The sequence below is a fragment of the Cervus canadensis genome, chromosome X (genome assembly GCF_019320065.1).
Source record: "Cervus canadensis isolate Bull #8, Minnesota chromosome X, ASM1932006v1, whole genome shotgun sequence".
NCBI lineage: Eukaryota > Metazoa > Chordata > Mammalia > Artiodactyla > Cervidae > Cervus > Cervus canadensis.
Genome location: NC_057419.1, coordinates 112,923,089 through 112,946,072, shown reverse-complemented (window position 1 = coordinate 112,946,072; position 22,984 = coordinate 112,923,089). Strand labels below are relative to the sequence as shown.

The window sequence follows — 22,984 nt, the reverse complement described above, 5'->3', positions numbered from 1 at the left end:
CACTGGAAGAGCAGATCTGGGACTACAAATGAGGGGTCCAGTTTGGGACACACTGACTCTAAGGTGCTGTAGGACATCCAAACTGAAATGTCCACAAGGTAGCTGCCTCCACGGGTCTGGAGCTCAGGAGAAAGGTCAGGATGGAAAAATATGGACAAGGGAGTCATCTGTACTTTGATAAATGAAGTTATAGGAATAGACAAGATTGTCCAGGAAGAGGCAATAGAAAGAAAGAGAAGAGGAAAAGAGCATTAAGGATCAGCAACATTCATGGGGCAGGCAGGAGACAGATCCAGCAAAGGAGACTGTGGGGTGGTCAGAAAGACTGAATAATGCCAGGAAAGTTGGGATCATGAAAGCCAAGGAAGTAGAGATTTAACAAGGAGGCAAGGGACAAAGGTCAATATAGTGAAAGCTATGGTTTTTCCAGTGGTCACGTATGGATGTGAGAGTTGGACCATAAAGAAGGCTGAGCGCCAAAGAATTGATGCTTTTGAATTGTGGTGCTGGTGAAGACTCTTGAAAGCCCCTTGGACTTCAAGGAGATCCAACCAGTCAATCCTAAAGGAAATCAACCCTGCGTATTCACTGGAAGGACTGATGCTGAAGCTGAAGCTCTAATACTTTGGCCACCTGATGTGAAGGGCTGACTCACTGGAAAAGACTCTGATGCTGGGAAAGATTGAAGGCAGGAGGAGAAGGGGATGACAGAGGATGAGGTGGTTAGACAGAATCACTAACTCAATGGACATGAGTGTGAGCACACTCCAGGAGATAATGAAGGATAGGGAAGCCTGGCATGCTGCAGTTCACAGGGTTACAAAGAGTTGAGACGATTTAGCAACTGAATAACAAAGGGTCAGATACTGAAGAGAAGTCAAGATGAATATTGAAAAGTCCTCCCTGCATTTGTTAATAAGAGCTCATCAGTGACTTCAGGAAAGTAGATGGCTAAGGTAGAGGCCAACTTGGCAAGTGTCATGTGTAGAAGAGGCAATGCAGTAGAAAGAACATGGATCCAAGAGGCAGACAGACCAGGGTTTCAAATCCCTGCTCCACACACACTAGTATATTGTTCAATCACTGTACCTTTCTTCACTTGTAAGATGGGGATATCAATACTGAATACCTAATAGGGTTGTTTTGAGGGTTACAGGAATTTAACCATGTAAAACAGTGCTGAGCCTAGCACACAGGAGGTGCAGTGTTATAGCTATTGCTTCAGAGTAGGAAAGAAACCACTGAAGCGATCTCAAGCAGAAGAGTAGTATCAGGTGCCTACAAAATTGATGACTACAGAAGTGGAAGTCAGGGGGCTTCCATTAGACTAATGGCTATCAAGGTCATAGCACAGTGGTGATGATCCAAATCCAGTTTCAGGAGATACGGCTGCTGCTAGAGTCTGTCATCCACAAAGCTGTGAGTACAGAATGTAGTACAGAAGCCACAAATGTGTCTTTGGATCTCCCTGTCAGCCACCAAGCCCTGGGAAGAGAGCCTCTGCCTAACTGAAGCCTTTCAACCTTGTGCAAAGGCATCTCATTGGCAGAACTGAGAAGGTACCAGAACCCACATTGTATCCAGAATCCTAGCTGCAAGGGAGTCTGAGATAGTTATTTTTTAGCCTTGGGGTAAGGTAGGAAGAGGAATGGATGCTGAGTAGCAACCAATAATACCCAGTGCAGCTATCTTGTTTGGGAGCAAATATTTTCACCCTGACCGCTGAAACCAGCATTCCAACTGTGGTCAAAATAGAGCAAAATTGGCAAAATCCTGCTAAATATACAGAGAGATGGAAACAAGACTGAAGATCAAGGGATAAGTTTGAAGAGGAAAGTGAATATCTCTATCTCTAATATTGAAGAAAATGGCAAGAAGAGGTACAGACAGTTTCTGGTTTGGGGCCAGGAGGAGAGGGGTGGTAAAGTTAAGGGACGTTCTCCCTCAAGAGACATATTATCTCTGTAAAGTGGGGAACAAATATCATCTGCCCTGAGTGAAAAAGATAGAAGCTAGTTCAGGGGCCTGATGAGCATGGATAACTAATGAGGGAAACAGGAAAGGAAGCTGACACAGTATGAGAAATCTTTCCACACACCAGTGAGCAAAAAAAAAAAAAAAAAGGAAGAAAGAAAAAGAAGAAGAAACACAGGACTTATTTTATAAAGCATTGTTATTCTTATTTATTGAAAATGTCCATTTTAAAAGTCTTCAAAATAAAAACAAGTTAGAAAATTTGAGCTTGTGTAAGAAGGGACACGACAGAAGAGGAACTGAAAGGCCTCGAAGGGTAGCAGTTTAACTACAGGGTAACAGGGACCCATTTATAGAGTATTGTAAACAACACAACTATGGAGACACTGCTGTCAGGTTAACATGGCTTCATTTCCTGTATAGGATTATTGAGTGTGAGCGTGGACACCACTCTGCAAAAGCTACATTACCCAGAATACCCAGGGCCTCTCATCAGAAGGGCCACACCCCCAAAACATGCATATAGACACGTCACTTTAAAATAAAGACCTTTCAATATTTTAAGCAATCCTATATACCTTATCAACTAAAGTATTTGTAATCACAAAAAATGTTTCCTACAGATATAGTTTGCACATTTATTGCAAGCCATTGACTAACCACAGACAGGGCAGATGCTACGATCTGTGTTGTTATTGTTGTTTTTCATCTGGAAGTGAAGGATGGCATGTCTAAATCATTGGACTAAAAACAGAACACAGCCATTCCAAGAAGTCTTCTTCAGTCTTCAGCTTCCAAAGACAGCTGTGTGTGGTTGGCTGAGATTGGTCTGCAGGAAAAGTCCATTTCCTGTGGATGATGTAATTTCTGCTGTGTGGCAAGCAGTCAACAGCCCCATAACAGGTAGCTATGGGAGTTGAGACCCCCCCCCCCCCCCGCCCCGTACTAAAAAGGAAAAGGGCTTAGCAAGCTGAGGAGTTCAAGTTTGGTTTCTAAACAACATTTGCAAAACCCACAGTTATAAGTACCTACTGAATGTATCTGGGAGACAACTTTGATCTGTCCATTGGTCCTTGACCTCTCTTTCCAGCGATCTCCCCCATCTGGCCAAATTGCCTCTTTTGCGGAGAGACAGGGGCAGGTTGCAACTTCAACTGTGCTGGATTTGGATGTGTGCTGCCCTGCCATGACCGTCTTCTACACCCGGTTTATCACAGTTCTAATTTCTCAGATATTAGAAACCCTCAGCAAGGGTTTGATTCGATGAACAACTTGAGTAAACCAGTTCCAAATAATCAGCTTTGCTAGGAACCAGCACAGAGCTACTAGAGGGGCCCTTTCCTTTCAGCTGTACAAACTGGCCCAACAGCACAAATCTGCAAATCAAGCTTAGAGTCCTACTCAAAGAGGCTGATGATTATTACAGCATCTCACAGCATATATGGGAGGACAATCAAGGGAATTAAAGCTGTCTGCTAGGGCGCCACATCACCTCAGTGTAGACTGAAGGATGAGAAGTTGCAACTTGAATATGTGACATAGATAAAAGGAACTGCTCACAGTTTACATTTTAAAAAAGCAAAAGCACACACAAACCAGTTTACACACCGATTGGGATGGTTGGCTTAAAGCACTGGGGAAATAGAAAACTTCTACACAAGGCAGAAGGCCAGGGACAAAACCTAGCATGCACTGGCAAGAGATGGGCAAGTCGGCTACTGAGGGGAAGACACTCCAGTGCAGGCTGCTAATGGATTTGGTGTTGGCGTGGGTGACCAGAGCTTCTGCCCCACAGAATGGAAACATAAACCAACACGAAAGGAGGAAGGGTGCTACAGTTTTCTTGGTCTTATAGACAACACAGGGTAGTCATTTTAAAAAGTGGGTATTGAGGGTGGCACAGGCTGGGTCAGGGAAGGGCAGCTGGATCATTGGGCAAACATATTTGCCTTTCACCTTCCCCAGTCAGAGTTCCAGAAATGTTGCCTTCAGTAAATTAGGTACTGAGGGACTGCCAGGTAGAGGGAAGCATTAGGGGGAAAGTCAAGTTCACATTTAATAAGCCGTGGCCAGCCACTTGGGGAGAGCAGCCAGCCCAACAAGAGTGACCCAAGGATAATGGCTGGTAAAGAGGCACTATGAGTTGAAGGCCATCTGAAGACCCTGTGAGTCATCTGCCTACAATAGCTTCCCTTTGCTTACTATTGGAAAAGACTCTGGGGAGACTTCTCCCACCCCCTCTTGCTTTTTTACTCCTGTCAAAAAAATAAACACCCAACCAATAACCAAACAACCACAAACACTCGTCCAAACACACACACACACACAGACTAAGATATGAAATAAAAACCAGAGAAGTGAGCAAACTGAGTCAGATCACTCAGCTGGACATTTCCCGACACCCTACAGGCACCCTCTGCCAGCCGCACAGTGATGGTTATGGGAGAATGGAGGTCTTGCTACTGGACTCGGCCCGAATACACTCATCAGTTTGCTTCAGCAGCCTCCGGACCAGCTTCTCTAGGTCCCTTCTTGATTTCAACTCTTCCTCCAGGCACTGCTTCATTCTTTTATTCTCCTATGATGGGAAAAGGCTGATTGGTTACCAAACAAACAGTCCCTGCCACAGGGCTCCTCATACTCAACCTCTTAGCAGCCTTCACCACTGAGGACACTCTCCCTCCTCAAACTCTTCTCCCTCAGCAGCTTCTGGATTGTTCTACTTCTTGCTGACCAATCCCTGAAATTGGAGACAAGCATTCTCTAGGGCTCTGGCCTGGGCCCTCTTCTGACTCACTCTTTTCGCCTACTGTTTCTTTTCTTTCAATTCAAGTATCTATGAAGAGGCCACCCCAATTCTCTCTGGCACTGACCTCATCTCAGCTCAGGAGCACCAGGTCCACAGCCCCCAGGGCCAACTTGATATTTCCGCCTACACTTGTTATAAGGCCCTCAAGTTCATTATGTTCTAAAGTGAACCCAGTATCTCCCCCATCACCCAAACATCTCTTCCTCCTGTAGTTTCTGATTTTCATGAAGGGTACCACCATATCAAAGTACATACCCAGATGAAAAAGTTTCATCTTCCATCTCTGGCTCTTTCTCTCTTTTTATTTTTTAAATAATTTTATTTATTTATTTTATTTTTGGCTGTGCTGAGTCTTCGTTGCTGCACGGGCTTTACTCTAGTTTTGGAGAGTAGGGGCCACTCTCCAGTTGTGCTGCACAGGTTTCTCATTGCAGTGGCTTCCTTTGTTGCAGAGCATGGGCTCTAGGCATGCAGGCTTCAGCAGCTGTGGCACATGGGCTCTACAGCACAGGCTCAATAGCCGTGGTGCCCAGGCCTAGCTACGCTGGGGCATGTGGGATCTTCCTGGGTCAGGGATCAAACCCGTGTCTCCTGCACTGGCAAGTGGACTCTTTACCACTGAGCCACCAGGGAAGCCCTCTGGGTCTTTCTTAATTCCCACATCACAGCACCATTTTCCACAGACTCTAACTCGGTGATATACCTCCTTTACTTCCATGTCCTTCCTCTGCAGCCTCAGCAGCTCTCTCTCCTCAGCTCAGGACTTCATCATGTCTCACCCTGAGTTCTGTAATAGCCTCCTAAGTGATCTTCCAGCTTCTGGTCTCTCTCCCTACGATCCATCCTTTACCCCATCACCAAGTACAGGCAGTCTTCAAACTCAAGGAAGAGTGACAGAGGAACCCACAATTCATGACTTATGGTTCTATTTACACTTGCTCATGAATGACTTATCTTTTCTTAAATTCTGTTTGCAAATGTCAGGGAACATGAAAGTTGCAACTAAGTTTGGGACCCTATTTTAAACGCTAAATAGGTATATAAGCAAGCCTCAGAAATTGAAATCCACATGGTAAAATCTACAAAACCCACCTGGATGACACAGGGAAATAAGAATCCCCACCTCACCACCTTGTTCCTGGCTTTCTCCTGAGGGTGTTTATCCATGCATGGCAGGGAAGAGGGAGCAGGCCTGTTAGGATCTGAGAAATTTCATTACCTGTTTCAGCTCTTTGACCTCATCCTTCAAGGCATAAACAGTATCGACAAGGCTCCTAGAACATAAAGTTCAGAGATTAATAGCTGGCATCAAAGTATTAAGTGATACTTAAGAAGAAAAGCAGCTTTATAGAAATACAGTTTCTGAAAACCAGTGACCTTTCTGGAGGATGGGGAGAGATACTGCTATGAATGGCCCTTGTGTCCCTCATTTTCATGGGCTAACAACCACCGTCACATCAGCTCATTCCAATGCCGAGTCACCACACTTTTTCTATTACTTCTCTCCTCCACTGCTCACTTCCCAGCTCGGGTGAGTACGGAAAAAGCGACTAGTATATTGTACACCTGTAACTTATATATTATTGTATATCAACTCTACTTCAATTTTTAAAAAGAAAAAAGTAAAAAAAAAAAAAAGAGACTAGGGCTACTCGTAAGGTTCTGATTTCTCTCTTGGGGGAAGAGAGGTGCATCACCTGACATACTGTAATGAGAGGTGTCACCAGGCCCTGCCTAGCCTATAATATCTGCACGAGTGCATTGCCCTTCTCACCAGCGTACATGACACAAAGTCAGGGCATTATTTCTGGAAGATTCCACATATTCCAAAAGGGATAAAGCATCTTGGCTGAGTTGTAGAAGAGTCATTCCCTCTCTCTCTCTCTCCCTGGACAAGGACTTTGGAGATCGGAGTTCCACTTATTCTACAACTTACCAGTCCTCTAACCTTGGGTAACCAGTTTTCTTCTCACCCTCTCTTGGTCTCATTTTCTTCACATACAAAATGGGGATAGTAACCCATTCCCTGAAAGCCTCATAAAGTCGTTGGGCAGGTGAATGTAGCCATAATGATAGTAATTACATTATTACTATTATTGACTTAATAACTATTACTATTGAGTAAATAACTATTACTATATGATCATCACTTATTGAGTGATTATCATGTGCTAGCCTTTGTACTTATTCCATTTAACCTCACAACAACCCTGAAAGTATTATTATCACATCCAGTTTATAGATGAGGCAACTGAGGCAGAGAAAAGGGAAGGAACTTGCCCCAAGTCACACAGCTAACAAGTACCAGAATCTGGACTTGAACCAGGGCTGTTCTTCTCTTGAGCCCAAGTGCTTTACCATTTGGCCGTATCACTTCATACACCAGATGGAAAAATATATTGACGGTGCCAAGCGCTATGAAACAAGCTGTCTTATGCAAATTTAGGCCTGACTTCAGAAATGACTCAAGTTTAAACAAGTACTTAACCTGATTTTCCCCTGGTAGGTCACCCTCATTACTGTGCAAAGGTAGGTCAAGGACATAACTTTCTTGAATCACAATTTCCTCATCTGTAATGGTGGTGAAAGCAATGTATCTCATTGGATTGCTGTAGGAGTTTAAATGAGGTCAAGTATTGAAAGTCCAGTGCCTGAGTCCATAAATGTGAGGGGCATCGCCATGAGCGGGGGAATTGGTGCTGTGGCCTTCCCAATGCCTCCCAAACCCATCTGGAGTGGTATTCCTTTGTATTCTGAAGTTCCTTCCTGTCCGGGGAGCTGGCTGCCCCCTCTGCCTCTCCTTTCTCCTTCTCTTTGTTGTGGGAGCAGCCCTCCCTGGGCTCCTAACTGTATGATCAACCAAGAGGGCCTCATTCTCTGATGAGGAGGGTCTGCCCTTCAGTGCAGGCTTGGTGTGCTGGAACCTTCTTTTCAGCCCCTGGAAATATCAGAAAAGGTTTAGCCAGCTCTACTCACTTTTCTTCAATGATGGTCTGGCCGTTGCTTCTGGTTTCTTCAACGATGAGTTTCTCCTCTTCGGGGAGTAAGACTTGGGGAATGGAATCTTTGCGAGCACCTACAGGCAAGGGTAGCGAGAGGCAGGGGAGGGAGATTACTAGGGGAGACTACTGGGGGTTTGTTCCTTTCTACGATTGATTTTGAGGGGTCTTTGTTGACGGCATCTGGCTGACCGGCACCCCAAGAGCAGTCACATTTTCTGATGAAATCTTTCAGACATGAGGAATTCAAAATGGCCGAATACACTGTTTCAACCCTGGGGGCAGGGGCACATTTTGTATTCAGAAACAATGTGAAAAGGCTGCTGTGAGACTGTCCTCAACCAAGGGCTCCTCCTTTCCTGTTCTGCCTCCTCCAAAGCAAAGAGCTGGCCAGCAACCATTCTTCCCTGCCCATCTCTGTGTTTTGTATTTTAGTAAAAATCATGCAGAACATAACACTACATGGGGATGCAACATGCTTAAAAGGTCTTCAGAAGCATCATTCACCCCCATTTGTTCTCTTTACCATCTTACAGGGTGAGGTAGAGTCAGTAGAGACCATTTTGATGAAGGGTAGAGTGGGGGGTGGGGAGATGATCACAACAGCTGCAAAGATGCAGGCGTCCTGACCACTGTCTGCTCACCATCTCCCGGCTCTGGGATGGAAAAGGTGACAGAGCAGCCATGGGACCTGACCAGACAGCTCTCCTGCACCTCCAACCTCTGCCTCCCTTCTGGATCCTTCCTCTGAGAGCTAGATCCCTTAATCTTCTGTTTCCTTGAACCACTGGCTTCCTCTCTTCTAAGCCAATTCCCTTCAATTTCTGAACACTCACTGCCTTCACTCAGTCTCCACGCCTTTCTCGAAGCAGATGTGTCTCTGTCTCCTGCAGGGCCCAAGACTTTGTAGGTGCTTAATAAGTGGGTAGCAGACTGGCTGAATGACCAACCAACTGGATGCAGCAAGAAACAGTAGGGATCAGTTTTAGGGGAGCAGGACTTTTGGCTGGAGAGGGATGTATGGTGTCGGTCGCCATGACACCATGATGCTAAATGGCTTACTGCGTGCCAAGCACTGTGCTAGACACTTTCCACTCTTAAAAGGGAAGCCAGGGAGGAGGGCAGACAATGTGACTCTTGAGGCCAGAATGCCTGCCTGCACCTCTGAGCAAATTTCCTGTCTCTATCAGAGTGAAGACAGGAGGAGGCAGGAGGTGAGGTCAGATATCATAGGAGGACTGCTGCTTCTAGTGTCTCCTTGTGTCCCTCTTTCCTGGTTTATACAATAAAAAACTGCTCTCACTTGCCTTTTCTGGCTCCTGGAATCTTGTTATTAGGGCTAGGCATGCCCAGGGTTGCAGCCAGGTTGGGTCTGAGAAGTACAAGGTGTGACAGTCTCCCCTTCAAAGTCAAATGTATCAAAGTCCACATAGAATGCTTTTCCCATGATGCCCTTGGAGACATGTCACTTTGACAGTACCCCTCAGGGTGGTTCACCGAGGAAGCCCTGCCCACGCTCAAGCATGGGCTCAGTGGCTGTCCCAGTGGAGCCTTAGGGAGAGTTCATGTCTTCCACAGAGGCAAGACCCTCACACCAGGTATCCTTAATGTCTCTAATAATGAAAGGCCAAGGACATGAGCCATGTGACATGTCTTTTATAAAAGCACAAGGAAGAATCAGAAAACATCATCTCACTTTCAGTCTGTAGCCTGAAAGTGGCTGGGGGAAATACCCTCAGCTAATAGGTCCCTGATAAATTGTAGACACTCTCAACAGGCCCTGCTAAGCAGCTACATTTCCAGATTTTCAGAGCAACTCTGAAACTTGAGCTTGGTGAAGCTCTGTTTGCTTAAATATGCAGCTGATCAAAGATAATATTTTGACTTCCTTTCCAAATCTGCCTATAAGAAGAGATTAGCATCAGTTCACAGACACAGGAACCCTTTGGGCTCTTTAATTCCTAACTAGTGTTGGTGAAGGTATTTGTGTACTTCAAAGGAAATTGGCTTTAAAAAAATTTTTTTTTCATTTCTATCACCTCCAACTTTTTTTTATTCTTGCATCTCTCTTTCTCTCTGGGTGAAAAGAAACAGTGGGTAAACAAACCGCTTGGTAGCTAAAATCAGCTTATCTGAAAGATGCAGCCTTGTACCCACTCCTCTGCTGCAAGTCACCTGCTTTCCACACCCTGCAGCCCATCTGGGTTGCTTTGCTCTTTTTCCAAGAGGCAATAAGCAGTAGCGAAGAAACATCACTCATTAGAGAAAGTGGCTGGGGGGACCTACTTGAGGCATGGCCTTGTGGAAAGCTTGCACTGGTACAGTAAGCTTCAATCACCTTCAGAATCTGAGCATCTTCTTCCAGAGCAGCGGTACCTGTCAAATGTAACGAATCGTGACTTTTCACAGAGATACACGCCTCTGGACCCTTGAAATGATGCACGCGGGTGCTGGGCACTGGCTTCTTTGACCAATGGTGTTCATGCAAGGCGGGAGAGAAAAGCTGACCAGCTGTCATGGTGGAGCGAGAGTGACAGTAGCCCTGAGGAGCTCTGCGGTCAGCACCAGTGAGTTCAGCACCGAGAGTGGTCTGCTCTGGAAGCCGCTCGGAACACTAAATTAGAGGGTCTCCCAAGTGTCTCAGAGGCTTACAGGGCCAGCACTGTGCTTGGCGTTGGCCTCAGTTCTCAGCTGATACACCACGCCCTTCCTCACCATCAAATTTCAAGGCTCACCTTCTCTAAGGAAGCTTTCCATCACTAACACAATACATTTTTTTCCCAACCAGCCAGGCTAGTCATTGATTCTCCCTCTCCTCCCCAAGCCCCTCCAACTCATCCTAAAAGTGACTGTTAACACACTCATGTGCAGACCTAGGAGTGGGGTAGGGGATGGAGGATACAGAAGCTAAAGTCTAGCAAAGGGTTTATCCAGACTACTTCTGACTGATACGCACAGCTCTGTCACCCATTTGGGAAGCATCACTTGCTCCTTCATGTGTGTCCCAGAGTGCCTTGTTTCCAGCCACAGAGGCAAATGTGTACGTATCCACTGGCTGACTGACTTTGCAGACTGTCTCTAAATCCAGCCCTATTTCTATATGCCAGCAGGCAGATTCCTTGACTAACTGAAAACATCATTGAACATTAAACTCCCTTCGGGTCTACTGAGTCAGTCTCAGTAAAGGCAAATATCTCAGGCATTCAGAAACTAAGAACAGAAAACTGTATCCACGGCAAATAGGTCCCTTTAGTGTTTCTACACCAGGTAAGGCCAAATAGTCAACACAAAAACCATCCAGGTGAAAAGCAGCAGGAGACAGCTTATTCCAAAGTCTTAAAGGAGGCCAAGCTTTCGCATGCGTTTTTCCCTATGGGCAAGATGATGCTGAGAACACACTGCTGGAATCTTCTGCTTTCAAAAAATTCCTCATCTATAATCAACTTTCTAAAAATAAAAAACACATACATACTTTTCCGGATGACATATTCCTCCTCTGATGGTTTTCTTTCGGTCTTTCTTTTATGAAGAAACTTCTTCATCGTTTTGGGGCTTTTACTAGACTCCTATAAGGGTAGAGGTTTCTTCATGAATTAAGGTTCTCCCCCCGCCCACCCCCCGCAAAAAAAAAGCAAATTAAAAACAGCAAATGAAATTAAGTAGAATGGCTCTCTGATTTTTACAGTTTCACTTAGGAGGGTATCAAAATTTAATACTATACACAATAAAAATGGCTCCAAGAATGGCATGGGCCACAACTGCAGATGCAGGAGGCCAAGTGCCCTTAGGGTACCATCTGGAGAGATGGTAATGGATGTCACTCCTAGAGAAATAACACTACTCCTAACTGGGTTTATACTCCCCATTGATACAGTTTTAAGGGAATGAAATAACAATTATAACTATTAGTGGGGTATAGACCACTTTTCAAAGAGCTTCAAAACTAATAAATTCTCCTTAGCAACAGTCCCACAAAGAAGAATATCAACTTCCATTTGCGAGACAGGAAAATTAAGGCAGAGAGACTAAGTACATTCCCTGTATTCAGAGAGAATAGCCAAATGAAAGATTTCCTGATAAATAATTTGGGGTTACATGTAATGTACCTACAGCCAAGCAAGGCATATTTTTAATTAGCAGATAAAAGATATATGAATTGTTGGATTTGCCATATGAATAACCAGAAAGTCTAAAAAGTGCTCGTAAAGTATCCAAGTAAACAGTGATCATCTTATTCTAACCTCCCATGCAATGTATGTACAGGATGAATGGATAACAATTGCTACCTTAAAAATAAATGCAACAAAGAATTTAATTTCTTCCTGTTAGCCTCAGTGATTTCCTTAGAAAGCAGACAGACATGAAAAACTCACATATGACAAAAATAACAGTAGAAATAGCAAAAAAAAAAAAAAAAGCCCATGGAAAACAGACATTTTACATGCTATTTCTATTTTTCCTGTTATTTTTGTCAAGCGTGAGTTTTTCATTTTTGTACATATTTCCCAAGAGCCTGCTTTTTTGAAGAAAGTACTTACATGTCAGAAATGTATCTTCATATTTTAGCTACCAATTGTAAAAAGGGACAAAACAAGCATAAAGGAAAGCTTCATTCATCAAAGATTACAGCACAGCATTAAATGATGTCACTGTACACCAAAGATATTGTTCTACCCTTACCTTTAAGATATAAGACATCCTCTAAAGTGAATATGTAAAGAAAGAGAAGATGAGCGTGAGAGGTCGATGGTTATAGTGACCAAATCCATTTATCAATAATTCTAAAACAACATTTGAAATGTTAGTGTTATCATAAATTACACAGAGAGAATATCATCATGTTTCCCACATTAGTTTCAGATGCAATATCATCATGCAAAAGCCCAAGGAATACAGTTCTGTGCAGAATTACAAATGCTGAAAATTACTGAAATACACACTATATAGTAAGAACATATTAATAACTCACTTCTCCCAGCAGAAACAAAGTGATCATGCCTTAGTTTTAATGGATTAGTTCTGTGAAGGATTAAGTCAACTTTACCCTTCAAAGCTCACCTTAATTTGAATTTAGTAACTGACAATTACAAAATATCCATCATTAAAAAGGGGACTTAGGTAACTATGAAGTGGCACTCCTGGTTAAGGTAATCAGAGGAGAAAATTGGATGATTGCAGGAATCACCGATCAATTTCCAAAGCCAATCTCTGGGGCTGTTTTCTGGCCAAATTCTGAATAGAGGTACATAATAAAGATTCAGCTCAAGGATTATTTTCCTATCATGTCATGTTGAAAAGATCAAAAAATCCTCTTGTATCCAAACATAGTTCTACTTTTACTGCACTAAGCATTGGAGGCAAGAAGTGAAACAATGGCATGGTGTTTTAAATCAAAACAAACTCAAAACTGAGCTAAGTCTGCATCACACATCAAAAACACACATCTGGTACAAAAATATATGCTGCCTTGGCACCGTAATTCTAAGACACATCTCATAACTGTCACGAACTTAAATCTTCATGTGGTAAGACCTATTTAAAGAACAGTTACTAATAAATGAGGATCTTTTCTGAAAGCTGGAATGATGAGAACCGTGCTAGGGGAAAAAAAAGTTTGGATGGAAAAGGTAACACTCCACACAGTTTCAGAAGATAGTGACTGGCATTTCCTGACTGCAACTTCGAGACAAGAAAAAAAAAACACCTTGAAATACCCATTCTACCCAAATATCAAATGTCCTCTAGGCTTGTTGCTTAGAAGCCTCTTTTTTTAAAGACGCTCCTTTCATTAAATTCTTTCTTTCCAACTGCAGCAAATAATTCAGACTTTCATAGTTTAGACCCGGGGTTTGGTCCCATAAAACTTTTACTGATTTGGTTTCATAGATCAAAATGATTCAAAATGCAGAATTGGGTCTGTTTGGTTAGCAATTCCAGCTAATGAAGTGACTTTTGTTTGAGATGTATGTACATTATGACCAATTTATAGAATTCTCATATCATCATAAAGGCAAACCAGGGGCCCTTCAGGAGGAGACCAGAGAAACTCAGGCAGTGCACAGAAAGCCTGTGGGTATTTAAGACTTATGTGTAGATGGACAATGGGGAAGTGAAAAATTAAGAAATTAAAAAAAAAAAATCACTGAGTCTGGCAACTCAAGACTGACTATATCACCTACCATCAATTCTAGCACATCCCCACAGAACTGTTTCTAATAAGCTACAAAATCAGCTTGTCAGAAGCATTTTATACCATATGTAGCAAAATTACCTCTTTATAACCTAGTGCTGCTGACGGTCTAAGTGGAGGTGCAGGTCGTAGACAACTTAAGCTCCACGGTTTTATAATTTGAGGAGGCTCCAAGGGTCCTCGGGGCTGTCCAGTAGAGCTAAAAGACTGGGAAAATGTCTGATGAGATGGTAGCAATTGGCCATATGACCCCAATCCTGGGCCACACAGTGAGAGAACAACAATAGCTTGGTTGGATCTGAAAAGCCAGGCCCAGAAAGGAAAAGATGGGAAAACAAGTCTCCAGTCGGAGGACTGGCATTTTCCAGTCAAGACTTGGGGCCTCAGAGGAACAGCACAACTCTGACTCCACATCCCATGAGCCCGCCCTCCCTCTGTCCTGCAATTTCCTTCAAGTCAGATGTTCTTTTTCCCCTGAAAGGGAGGAAAGTGGAATAACAGTCAACATTTAATGAGTTCAGTCATGTGTTTGGCACTCAATTAGGTGCTTACATAGGTTATTTTCATCAGAAAAACTTACGGCAAACTTTAGCAAAGCCAAGTAACCAGTCAGCAATTGGCAAAGTCAAGATTTGGACCCAGATCTGATGCCAAAAGCCCCTTTTCTTCTCACAACACACTATGCTCAAAACTGGAATTTGGGCATCACAAGTTTGAATGTTAACAGACAACACAGCACATCTTCAGTCTCACTCAGCAAGTACAGTAAAATCTCATCAATTCAAATTCCGTGAACTCTGTGATAAAGCAGAAGGAGGCAGCTCTCAAAGTTTACCCTTAAAGGTTAATGAAGAAATGTGATAGCATAAATGAGATTGCATGGAGATGTTTAAGTATTTAAGAAGGTAAACTATCTCTTTTGCCTTAGCACATTATTAATACGAGCACGCTGTTGTTCAGTTGCTAAGTCGTGTCTGACTCTTTCTGATCCCATGGATTGAAGCACCCCAGGCTTCTCTGTCCTTCGCTATCTCCCGGAGTTTGTGCAGATTCATGTCCATTGAGTCAGTGATGCTATCTAACCATCTCATCTTCTGTCACCCCCTTCTCCTTTTGCCTTCAATCTTTCTCAGCATCAGGGTCTTTCCCAATGAGTCAGCTCGGCGCATCAGGTGGCCAAAGGATTGGAGCCGAAGCATTGATGAGCATAACAGTTGCTAAGTAAAATAAATCCTGTTTATCACTAAAACATCTTAGCAGGACTTCTGGTTAGAAAAACTTTGCTAGCAGTTCAGCTGGAGTACCTTAATAACTGTCAAACAAAGCTGCATATCTCAAACTCTGTGTTAATTGGGATGGACCTCCCCCATAACAAGAAAGCAGAATTAATGAGGTTTGACTGTACGTCTAATCCTAAATATCCAAACTATCTAAAGGCTAAGGGCATGCTCACCACTCTTGTAAGTCCTCAGTAGGCAGGATTTGACAAGAGACTCAATAATCCCTGGACAGGACAGACACACTACTTACGGAGTGAGCACTACAAGATGATGATGATGTTTTCGATAATGAACTGCAAGAGGCAGGTCCTCTGATCAGCCTGTACAGATGCTCCAGCCAATCCTGGAAGTCCTGGTTGTTGCTGCAGTGGACCACAATTCTCTCTACTATGTTACCTGGATCACCCGATTAGGAGCATTTGGAAACAAAAGACAAGGATGACCTTGAGCTTGCCTCATTCATAAACACACTTCGTGCAGCTAGGACTTGGGTGTCTATCTTGAGAAGTTTTCATACCTATGAGTTAACCCTGTTGAAACTCTTCTATCAGGAACAGACAAGCCATGATAATAAAGATATAAATACTCGTATTTGATTTATAAAAACCATCCTTGATTTCTACTGCTTATAGAATCTTGGAAGTAATATAAAACTTCACTCTAAACAAACTCAGTCCCCAGATTTAAGCACAGGGCCCATCTAGTTCATAATCTAAAAGGAGAATAGCATACTGCTTTACCCAATATCAAAGATGAAGCCAGATCCAACTAAGACTGGTCTTTAGGCCAACACCAAATCTCGGACTCCTTATTGGGAAAGAAGGGGTTAAGGTCTGGGGCCAGCATCCTAGTGTTAGCCATTGAGTTGTATCAGTGAAAAACGTGCAACCATTACATGGATATCAAACAGGTTTGGCTAAAGGGACAACAGGCCAGTTGGGGGGCATGACCAAGGTGTGGCAGATTGCTCAATCTGTGAGGAAAGTTTCATGGCTTTTCAGCACTTTTTAGAAACACAAGTCTTGCTAATTCATAGGCTGATGATAAAATTGTTGATAAAAGTTCACATCTTTGGCTCCACTGCCACCAGGGAATAGATGACAGAGGGAGAGAAAACTATATTTACATCAGTTCATCTTGTTATTTGTTAGCTCTTATGCAAGAGAAGATTGAAACTAATAGCAAAGCTGAGGCTCATGAATGACCACGAGTCTTCCCTCCTCTTGCTGTAACCTAATTATCCAAGGAAATGGGATATACTTTACCATGTCCATGGAAAACTTGCTAATGGACTATATAACAGAAAATAATAGCATTTATTTATTTAAACCCCACTTCATTTCGAAAAGGATTCGAAGAAGAAAAAATTACCTACCTGTGATTTCAAATGTGGAGTCATTCCCTTCAATTTCATCTAATCTAGTCACCACCATTCCTGCTATTGGTATTTTTCCCTACCAGAAAAAGAATATCCCCATTAATTCTGTGGTTATACATGTCTCTGTTTTTGTTAGATTTTCTGACCCTCTTAGGAACCACTGCTGAATTCTGGCGAGACATATTTCTCCAGTCTGTCAATAGATAATGTATTTCTCTGCTTTAAATTTTAATCAGACAAGAAAGCAACGGGAAAATGTGGGTTGTGTTTTGCTAACACACTGTAAATCATGAGGTCAGGATTTAATCACAGTTTACCCTTCTAACAGATTTTCAGGAGAGTCTGTCAACAAAGCAAAAACTCAAATTTCATGAAAATTAGTCATTGCTAGGCCAAGATAGGATAGGCAACAATAACTTATAATATGCAGTGTCTTGAGAGTCAACTGAAAGAAGCTTAATTTCCTAAGGAGTTGAATGACTTCATCTCAGAAACTTGAGTCATATAATGTGACTATAATAAGACAATCACAGAGGCAAGTGTCAGCTTTATATCTTCTCAGCAATAATGATATGATCTAGGCCTGGAAAATGCTGCTGTTAATTTACCTAGTTGCAGACTTTGATTTCTGTTTACACATTTATGACCTATCTCATAACCAGAGCAGTGGAGGTCTAGGATAAACTCATTATGCCAACATAAAGGTCTATGTTCAAAGGAATATCTGCTCTCATAAATTGTTTAATTATACAAAGGGTCAGAACATCCTGCCTTTTCTGGCTGGGGCTCTTAATACCAGAGTGAAAACGGTGCATCTAGATGAAAACCTGTTTTCATTATCTGTCTTGTTGCTTTATATGAAATCTACTAACCTGATAAATAAAGCCACTCATCCGAGGACTTGCAGATAACATTATCAAAACACTTGAAAATAACATGAGGTACCGCTCCTCTTTTTCCTGAAGTGGAGGGAAAAAGATTACATGTAAACAGAAATTGCACATTTTGTTTATTAAGAATTTCTGGGAAAAAAAAAGAATTTCTGGAATAATTTTTATAAGATAGATCTTATATAAGGCAATGAAACACAAATAGTGATTTTTTAAAAAAGATACCCAACTTAAAAGTACAAAACTCGTTTAATTGTACTTTGAAATGTATATAAATCTAATTTATCTGTCTCCTTCCTATACACAACGTGTGTGCTCAGTCACTCAGTTGTGTCCGACTCTTTGTGACCCCGTGAGCTGTAGCCCACCAGGCTCTTCTGTCCATGGAATTTTCCAGACAAGAGTACCAGAATGGGTTGCCATTTTCTTTTGAGGGGACTTTTCTGACCCGGGGATTGAACCCCCATCTCCTGCATTGGCAGGTGGGTTCTGTACCACTAGCACCACCTGGGAAGTCCATCTATACATAACAGTTAAATACAAATGACCATGCTTGTTTCCCAAGCATGAAGCCTGAAAAGTCACACTGTTAATGCCTTCTCGCCCATGATGCAACCACAGCACAATATAAGTCTTAAGGTTGTCAAAGTGAAAATGATTTTACTTTGAAAAGTGGCCAAATAAAGGGGTTCAAGTGATAAGAAATTTATTATGCTCTAACACAGGGGTCCCCAACCTCTGGGATCTAATGCCTGATGATCTGAAGTGGAGCTGATGTAATAATAATAGAAATAAAGTGCACAATACATATATTGTGTTTGAATCATCCCCAGACCATCCTGCCACCCCTCTCCCGTTCGTAGAAAAATTGTCGTCCCCCAAACCCATGTCTGGTGCCTAAAAGGTTGGGGACTGCTGCTCTTAACACATGTGTTAAACTCTTCCTAACATTACTGTTAATCAGTAACTACACAATAATTATTATACTCAAATAAAACAAAGAAGGAAATACTTTTTTAAATGGCACTAAAGGAAATTTTGGACACAAATGCTTCTCTGAACTCCTTGAGCAGATATACAGTGAGTAAATGCCAAAAATGGCGCTGGGCTTGCACATCTAGCCATTTTACCTACAATTATCCTCAAGCCCAGCTCCATCTCCTTCCTCCTGCTTGAGAAGAGCAACTTTTCAAGGCTAATTTTTCTAACAAGTGTTCTGCATTCTCTCCCATCTTTCTCTTGGTTGGCTTCCTTCTACAGACATCTTATCTCCTGCTCCTGCTTCCAGCCACTTCTGTCTAACTCACTTTTTCTGCTGCCTTTAGCATAGGCACATCTCCTGTCCATTTCATAGACTTTTATCTGCCCCCTGTGGCTTTATTTCTTGACGTTTTATTGCCAAATTACTGGCTGCTTTCTTTTTCTCCCCATTGATCCCTCCCTAACTGCACCCTTGTCACTCTCTCAAAGTCATCAATCACTGCCTTTTTGTGACATCCCATGGCTTCTCGGTCTCCATACCCTGACCCTTCTGCAGCCCTCAGCAGTCTGACCGCTTTCAAATGTTCTTTCTGGAATTTCCATGACAACACACCCCCCTCATTTCCCTCTTTCTTTCTTCCACTTTCTTCTTCTGGCACTATTTCCTTCTTGCTTTACCCAAGAGGTTTATCCCAAAGGTATGAAAGACTGTTAGAGTGGCTACATTAATTTTCCCCAAGGTATCTGCATTTTACATGAGATTGCTTATTTTTTTTCTAGTGTTTTTTTATTGAAGCCTAGTTGATTTACAATGTTTCAAGTGTATGGCAAAGTGATTCAGATATATATTTTTTCAGATTCTTTTCCATTATAGGTTATTACAAGATATTGAGTATAGTTCCCTGTGCTATACAGTAGAATCTTGTTGTTTATCTACTTTATGTATAGTAGTTGGTATGTGTTAATCCCAAATGCTTAATTTATTCCTCCCCACTTTCCTCTTTGGTAACCACATTAACCCAAAGTAATGAATCTCTGACACAGACCTGTCAGGGAGTAGAAGAAGATATTTGGGGAGGGAGAAGATGATTGTAGTACCCAATAAATCATGCCAGGTGATGTAATCAACCTTCTTCCCCTACCCCACCCCCTTCCTAAAAGACATAATCCATCTTCAGGCCTTTGTGCTTCTCTCTGGACATTTACTTCCCAAGAAAGCACATCTGTCAGCGACATGTAAGCCTCTGCCTCTAACTCTGACCTCCTACCCACATTTCTATACCTTTTCAACACCTGCCTACAAGTCACCTCCATCTGGATACCAACCATCACTTAAAGTTACCAGGTCTGAAATGACATCTGTCATCTCTTCTAGCCCCTGGATCACCACCTCCTATAGGCTTTCCTTTCCAAACAGGTCTCAGACTTGCCCCTTAAGTTTCATTCTCTCCACCATCACCTTCTTGGGCGGGGGGTACTTACTTACCACTTTCCAACCCAGCTGGCCTGTCTCCAGCCCCATCCCCTCCAGTTGAGTGGACATGTACGGCTGCCAGATCAGAGAAGGCAATGGCACCCCACTCCAGTACTCCTGCCTGGAAAATCCCATGGACGGAGGAACCTGGTAGGCTGCAGTCCGTGGGGTCGCGAAGAGTCAGACACGACTGAGCGACTTCACTTTCACTTTTCACTTTCATGCATTGGAGAAGGAAATGGCAACCCACTCCAGTGTTCTTGCCTGGAGAATCCCAGGGATGGGGTCACACAGAGTCGGACACGACTGAAGTGACTGAGCAGTAGCAGCACGGCTGCCAGATGGTGTCATAAACAGCTCTTTCATTGTGTTTCTCTACCTCTCAGGCCTGGCATGGTTTCCTGCTGCCTGTTGCATCCATCTGAACTACCCTTGCCTGACACCCAACATTCTTCACAACCTGCCTCTCAATCAGCTCGCTCTTGCACTCCGCCTGGGAGGTTTCCTCTGCTCCCAATCAAGTGCCCTGAAGAACAAAGGCCGCCAAGTTCCTGCTCTCTCCTGAGACAATAAGGACCTCTCCCTTACAAAATCTTCTCTTCATGGCCCCCTCCTCCGGTCCTGTCTCCATATAGTCCTTCCTTGCTCTCTCCCCTCTCTGAACTTCTATGGAACCTACTGTTGGGATGTCACAATCTGTCATGAACTATTTTGATTTGTTTTCCAGTTGCAGTTTGGGTTTTCATGTCTCTAATGAGTACTTTGAAGGCAGAGATCAAGATCATGGCTGTTCTTTCCTCCTAACTCCCTCCCACAGCACCAAGCAGAGGGCTGGGCAAAGAAGAGGTCCTCAGTTTCTGATGCGAAAGTTCGAGTGTTTGATCTTAATGGGAGAAGACATAAAGGAAGAAACATATAAGAGATGGAAGAAGTGGTGTCAAACTGTGAAACCTCTTACCTCACTTGTTCCACACTGCACCATGACTTGTGACATAAAGATCACATTCCCCAAGGTTTTAATATCGTCCCCTTCCCATGCCTGAATAGGTTCTGAAAGGATCTGCAGCTCCAGCTGTTTTCTCTTTCTGAGATCTTGGCACTGCCCCTACAGAACCAAAGCAGAACATAACGGAATAGGAATTCTTCCGAAACAGACCTAAAACAAGACTAAAATAAGATGTGGTTCTTGACTCTCAGATTTCCACTGAGTCCCTGTTGTTCATCACAAATCCCATCACCAGCTCCATTCTGGACAGACAGAAAGGTCTACTACCTTAAATCGCTAGCCCTGAGTCCCCAGACATTTTTAAGGAAGAGCTACTTCTCATTTTGTCAAAACATCAAGATAAACTGGTGGAAGGGGATTGCCTCTCCCTCCCCACAAGGAGTATGGGAAAATAAGCAGAATTACATCAAATGGGGACACTACATTCAGATCTGCTGCCTGGCATCCTGTTGGCGCCACCTCCCCTCCATCTTGTCTATCTTTGCATGAAGAGTGCTTTGAGTTACAAGGCAATCTTATTTTTCTAACTCAGTTTCCAACCAAATAACATCTTAATTTATAAAATGACTCCAAGAGTTATTGAAAAAGAGAAAATTAAACTCCTTATGCCACAGTGATTCAAACTGATCTTATAATGAAACATGTGCACCATCCTACACTTTGTTTTGGGACTAGTAGTAGGTTGCTATAAAAAGTACTAAGTTCATTTTTATCCTTAAAAGGATTAGAAAAAGAGATACAACTGAATTGCACAAATACAAATTGAAAATACAAGCCAAGAAACAATATGTGGGCTATAGTTACTATATATATATATATATCACTGTTTCTGAAAATGCAGTTATCTTAAAATAATTTAACAGTAATCAATCCAAATTGAATATGAAAATAAGCATATGATTAGTTATAGTCCTGTTTCCAAATGACTGTCATAGCATTTTGGGATGTGTTTTCTATAAAATCTCTCTCTGCTGTTCCTTTCAGGTAAATGGAAGCTTGAAGAAATAAATTGATACATTTTTGAAGCACCTGGAATGGGAATAAGTATACTATAACCATCAAAGTAACTTGTACAACATGTAAAATGATTAAAACTAATTTGTTTTCAAAAGAGACATGTTATATTCAATCTACACAGGAAAAAAGAAAGGGGACACAAATAACAATAACAAATGCCACAGGTTTCAGTGGCCTGTTCTATTAGGTTGAACCATATCAAACAGCCAATATTTGACCATTTTTTGTCTTCCACGGGAAGTTTAACCTGATACCTTACTCTCTGGTCTTCAACTTGCTATTTAACTGTAGACATGTCAGGTACAGATCTTTCAACAGCAACAAAAATGAGGTGACGGTGAAAGTTGCATCATAATCTTACAGCAAGAATCAATAACTGAACATTGATCTCCATCACTTGGAACACTAGGGAAATGTCTAAAATGAAGCTTAACTTAATCAATGACCCCAAATAACATTTACTTTCCTCCTAAAATGCCACCAAGAGGTTTTACATCAGTGGTTTCAAGAGGACATTAAGCCATCATGCTCGAGATTTGAGATAAAGGTACCTTTGATAGCAATCTGTATACGGCAATTGTATTTTAGCTGTTTTTTTTTTTTTCCTTTTAGATTTGATGAAGGATTTCTTTTTCCTATGCAAAGAATAGACTCACACCTTTTGGCATAAGTAGATGAATCCAGTATTGATGCCAATCAGTGAAGGACGAGTTGCACAGACGTAAGGTGAGCAACACAGGGGTAAAGACAAAGACACAAAAGGAAACCCCCCACCTACACAGCCATGCTTAATGTGGCAGAGACTTCAAATGTGAGGACTTTACACCCTCAGCCTGGCAACCTTTCACAGGTAAGCATGATGTTTGGAAGACAACATTAAATGAAACAATCACTGCAATACGGTCACTAGAGCTTACTGTTTCCACTCCAAAGACCTTTGCAAAAGGAAAGAAACATTACACACAAGTCACTGTTTTAGAAACAAA

General features: G+C 42.4%; 1 protein-coding gene across 7 annotated transcripts in view; it reads right to left on the bottom strand.

Moving 5' to 3' along the window:
• Positions 1–2,155: 2,155 nt before the first annotated feature.
• Positions 2,156–22,984, bottom strand: part of ARHGEF6 (Rac/Cdc42 guanine nucleotide exchange factor 6) — a 115,547-nt gene continuing 94,718 nt past the window's right edge. For 4 of the 7 annotated variants that reach the window (XM_043460153.1, XM_043460157.1, XM_043460159.1 and 1 more), the window contains 11 exons: positions 20,934–21,080; positions 17,503–17,589; positions 16,628–16,706; positions 15,503–15,648; positions 14,054–14,179; positions 12,463–12,483; positions 11,255–11,348; positions 10,069–10,158; positions 7,760–7,859; positions 6,003–6,057; positions 2,156–4,552 (listed from right to left, as the gene is read on the bottom strand). In XM_043460153.1, coding sequence (XP_043316088.1) covers positions 4,412–4,552; positions 6,003–6,057; positions 7,760–7,859; positions 10,069–10,158; positions 11,255–11,348; positions 12,463–12,483; positions 14,054–14,179; positions 15,503–15,648; positions 16,628–16,706; positions 17,503–17,589; positions 20,934–21,080 — 1,086 coding nt within the window. In that variant the 3' untranslated portion in view covers positions 2,156–4,411. The remainder of the gene's footprint in view (positions 4,553–6,002; positions 6,058–7,759; positions 7,860–10,068; positions 10,159–11,254; positions 11,349–12,462; positions 12,484–14,053; positions 14,180–15,502; positions 15,649–16,627; positions 16,707–17,502; positions 17,590–20,933; positions 21,081–22,984) is intronic. The other 3 variants (XM_043460155.1, XM_043460154.1, XM_043460156.1) reach the window with 3 other exon arrangements.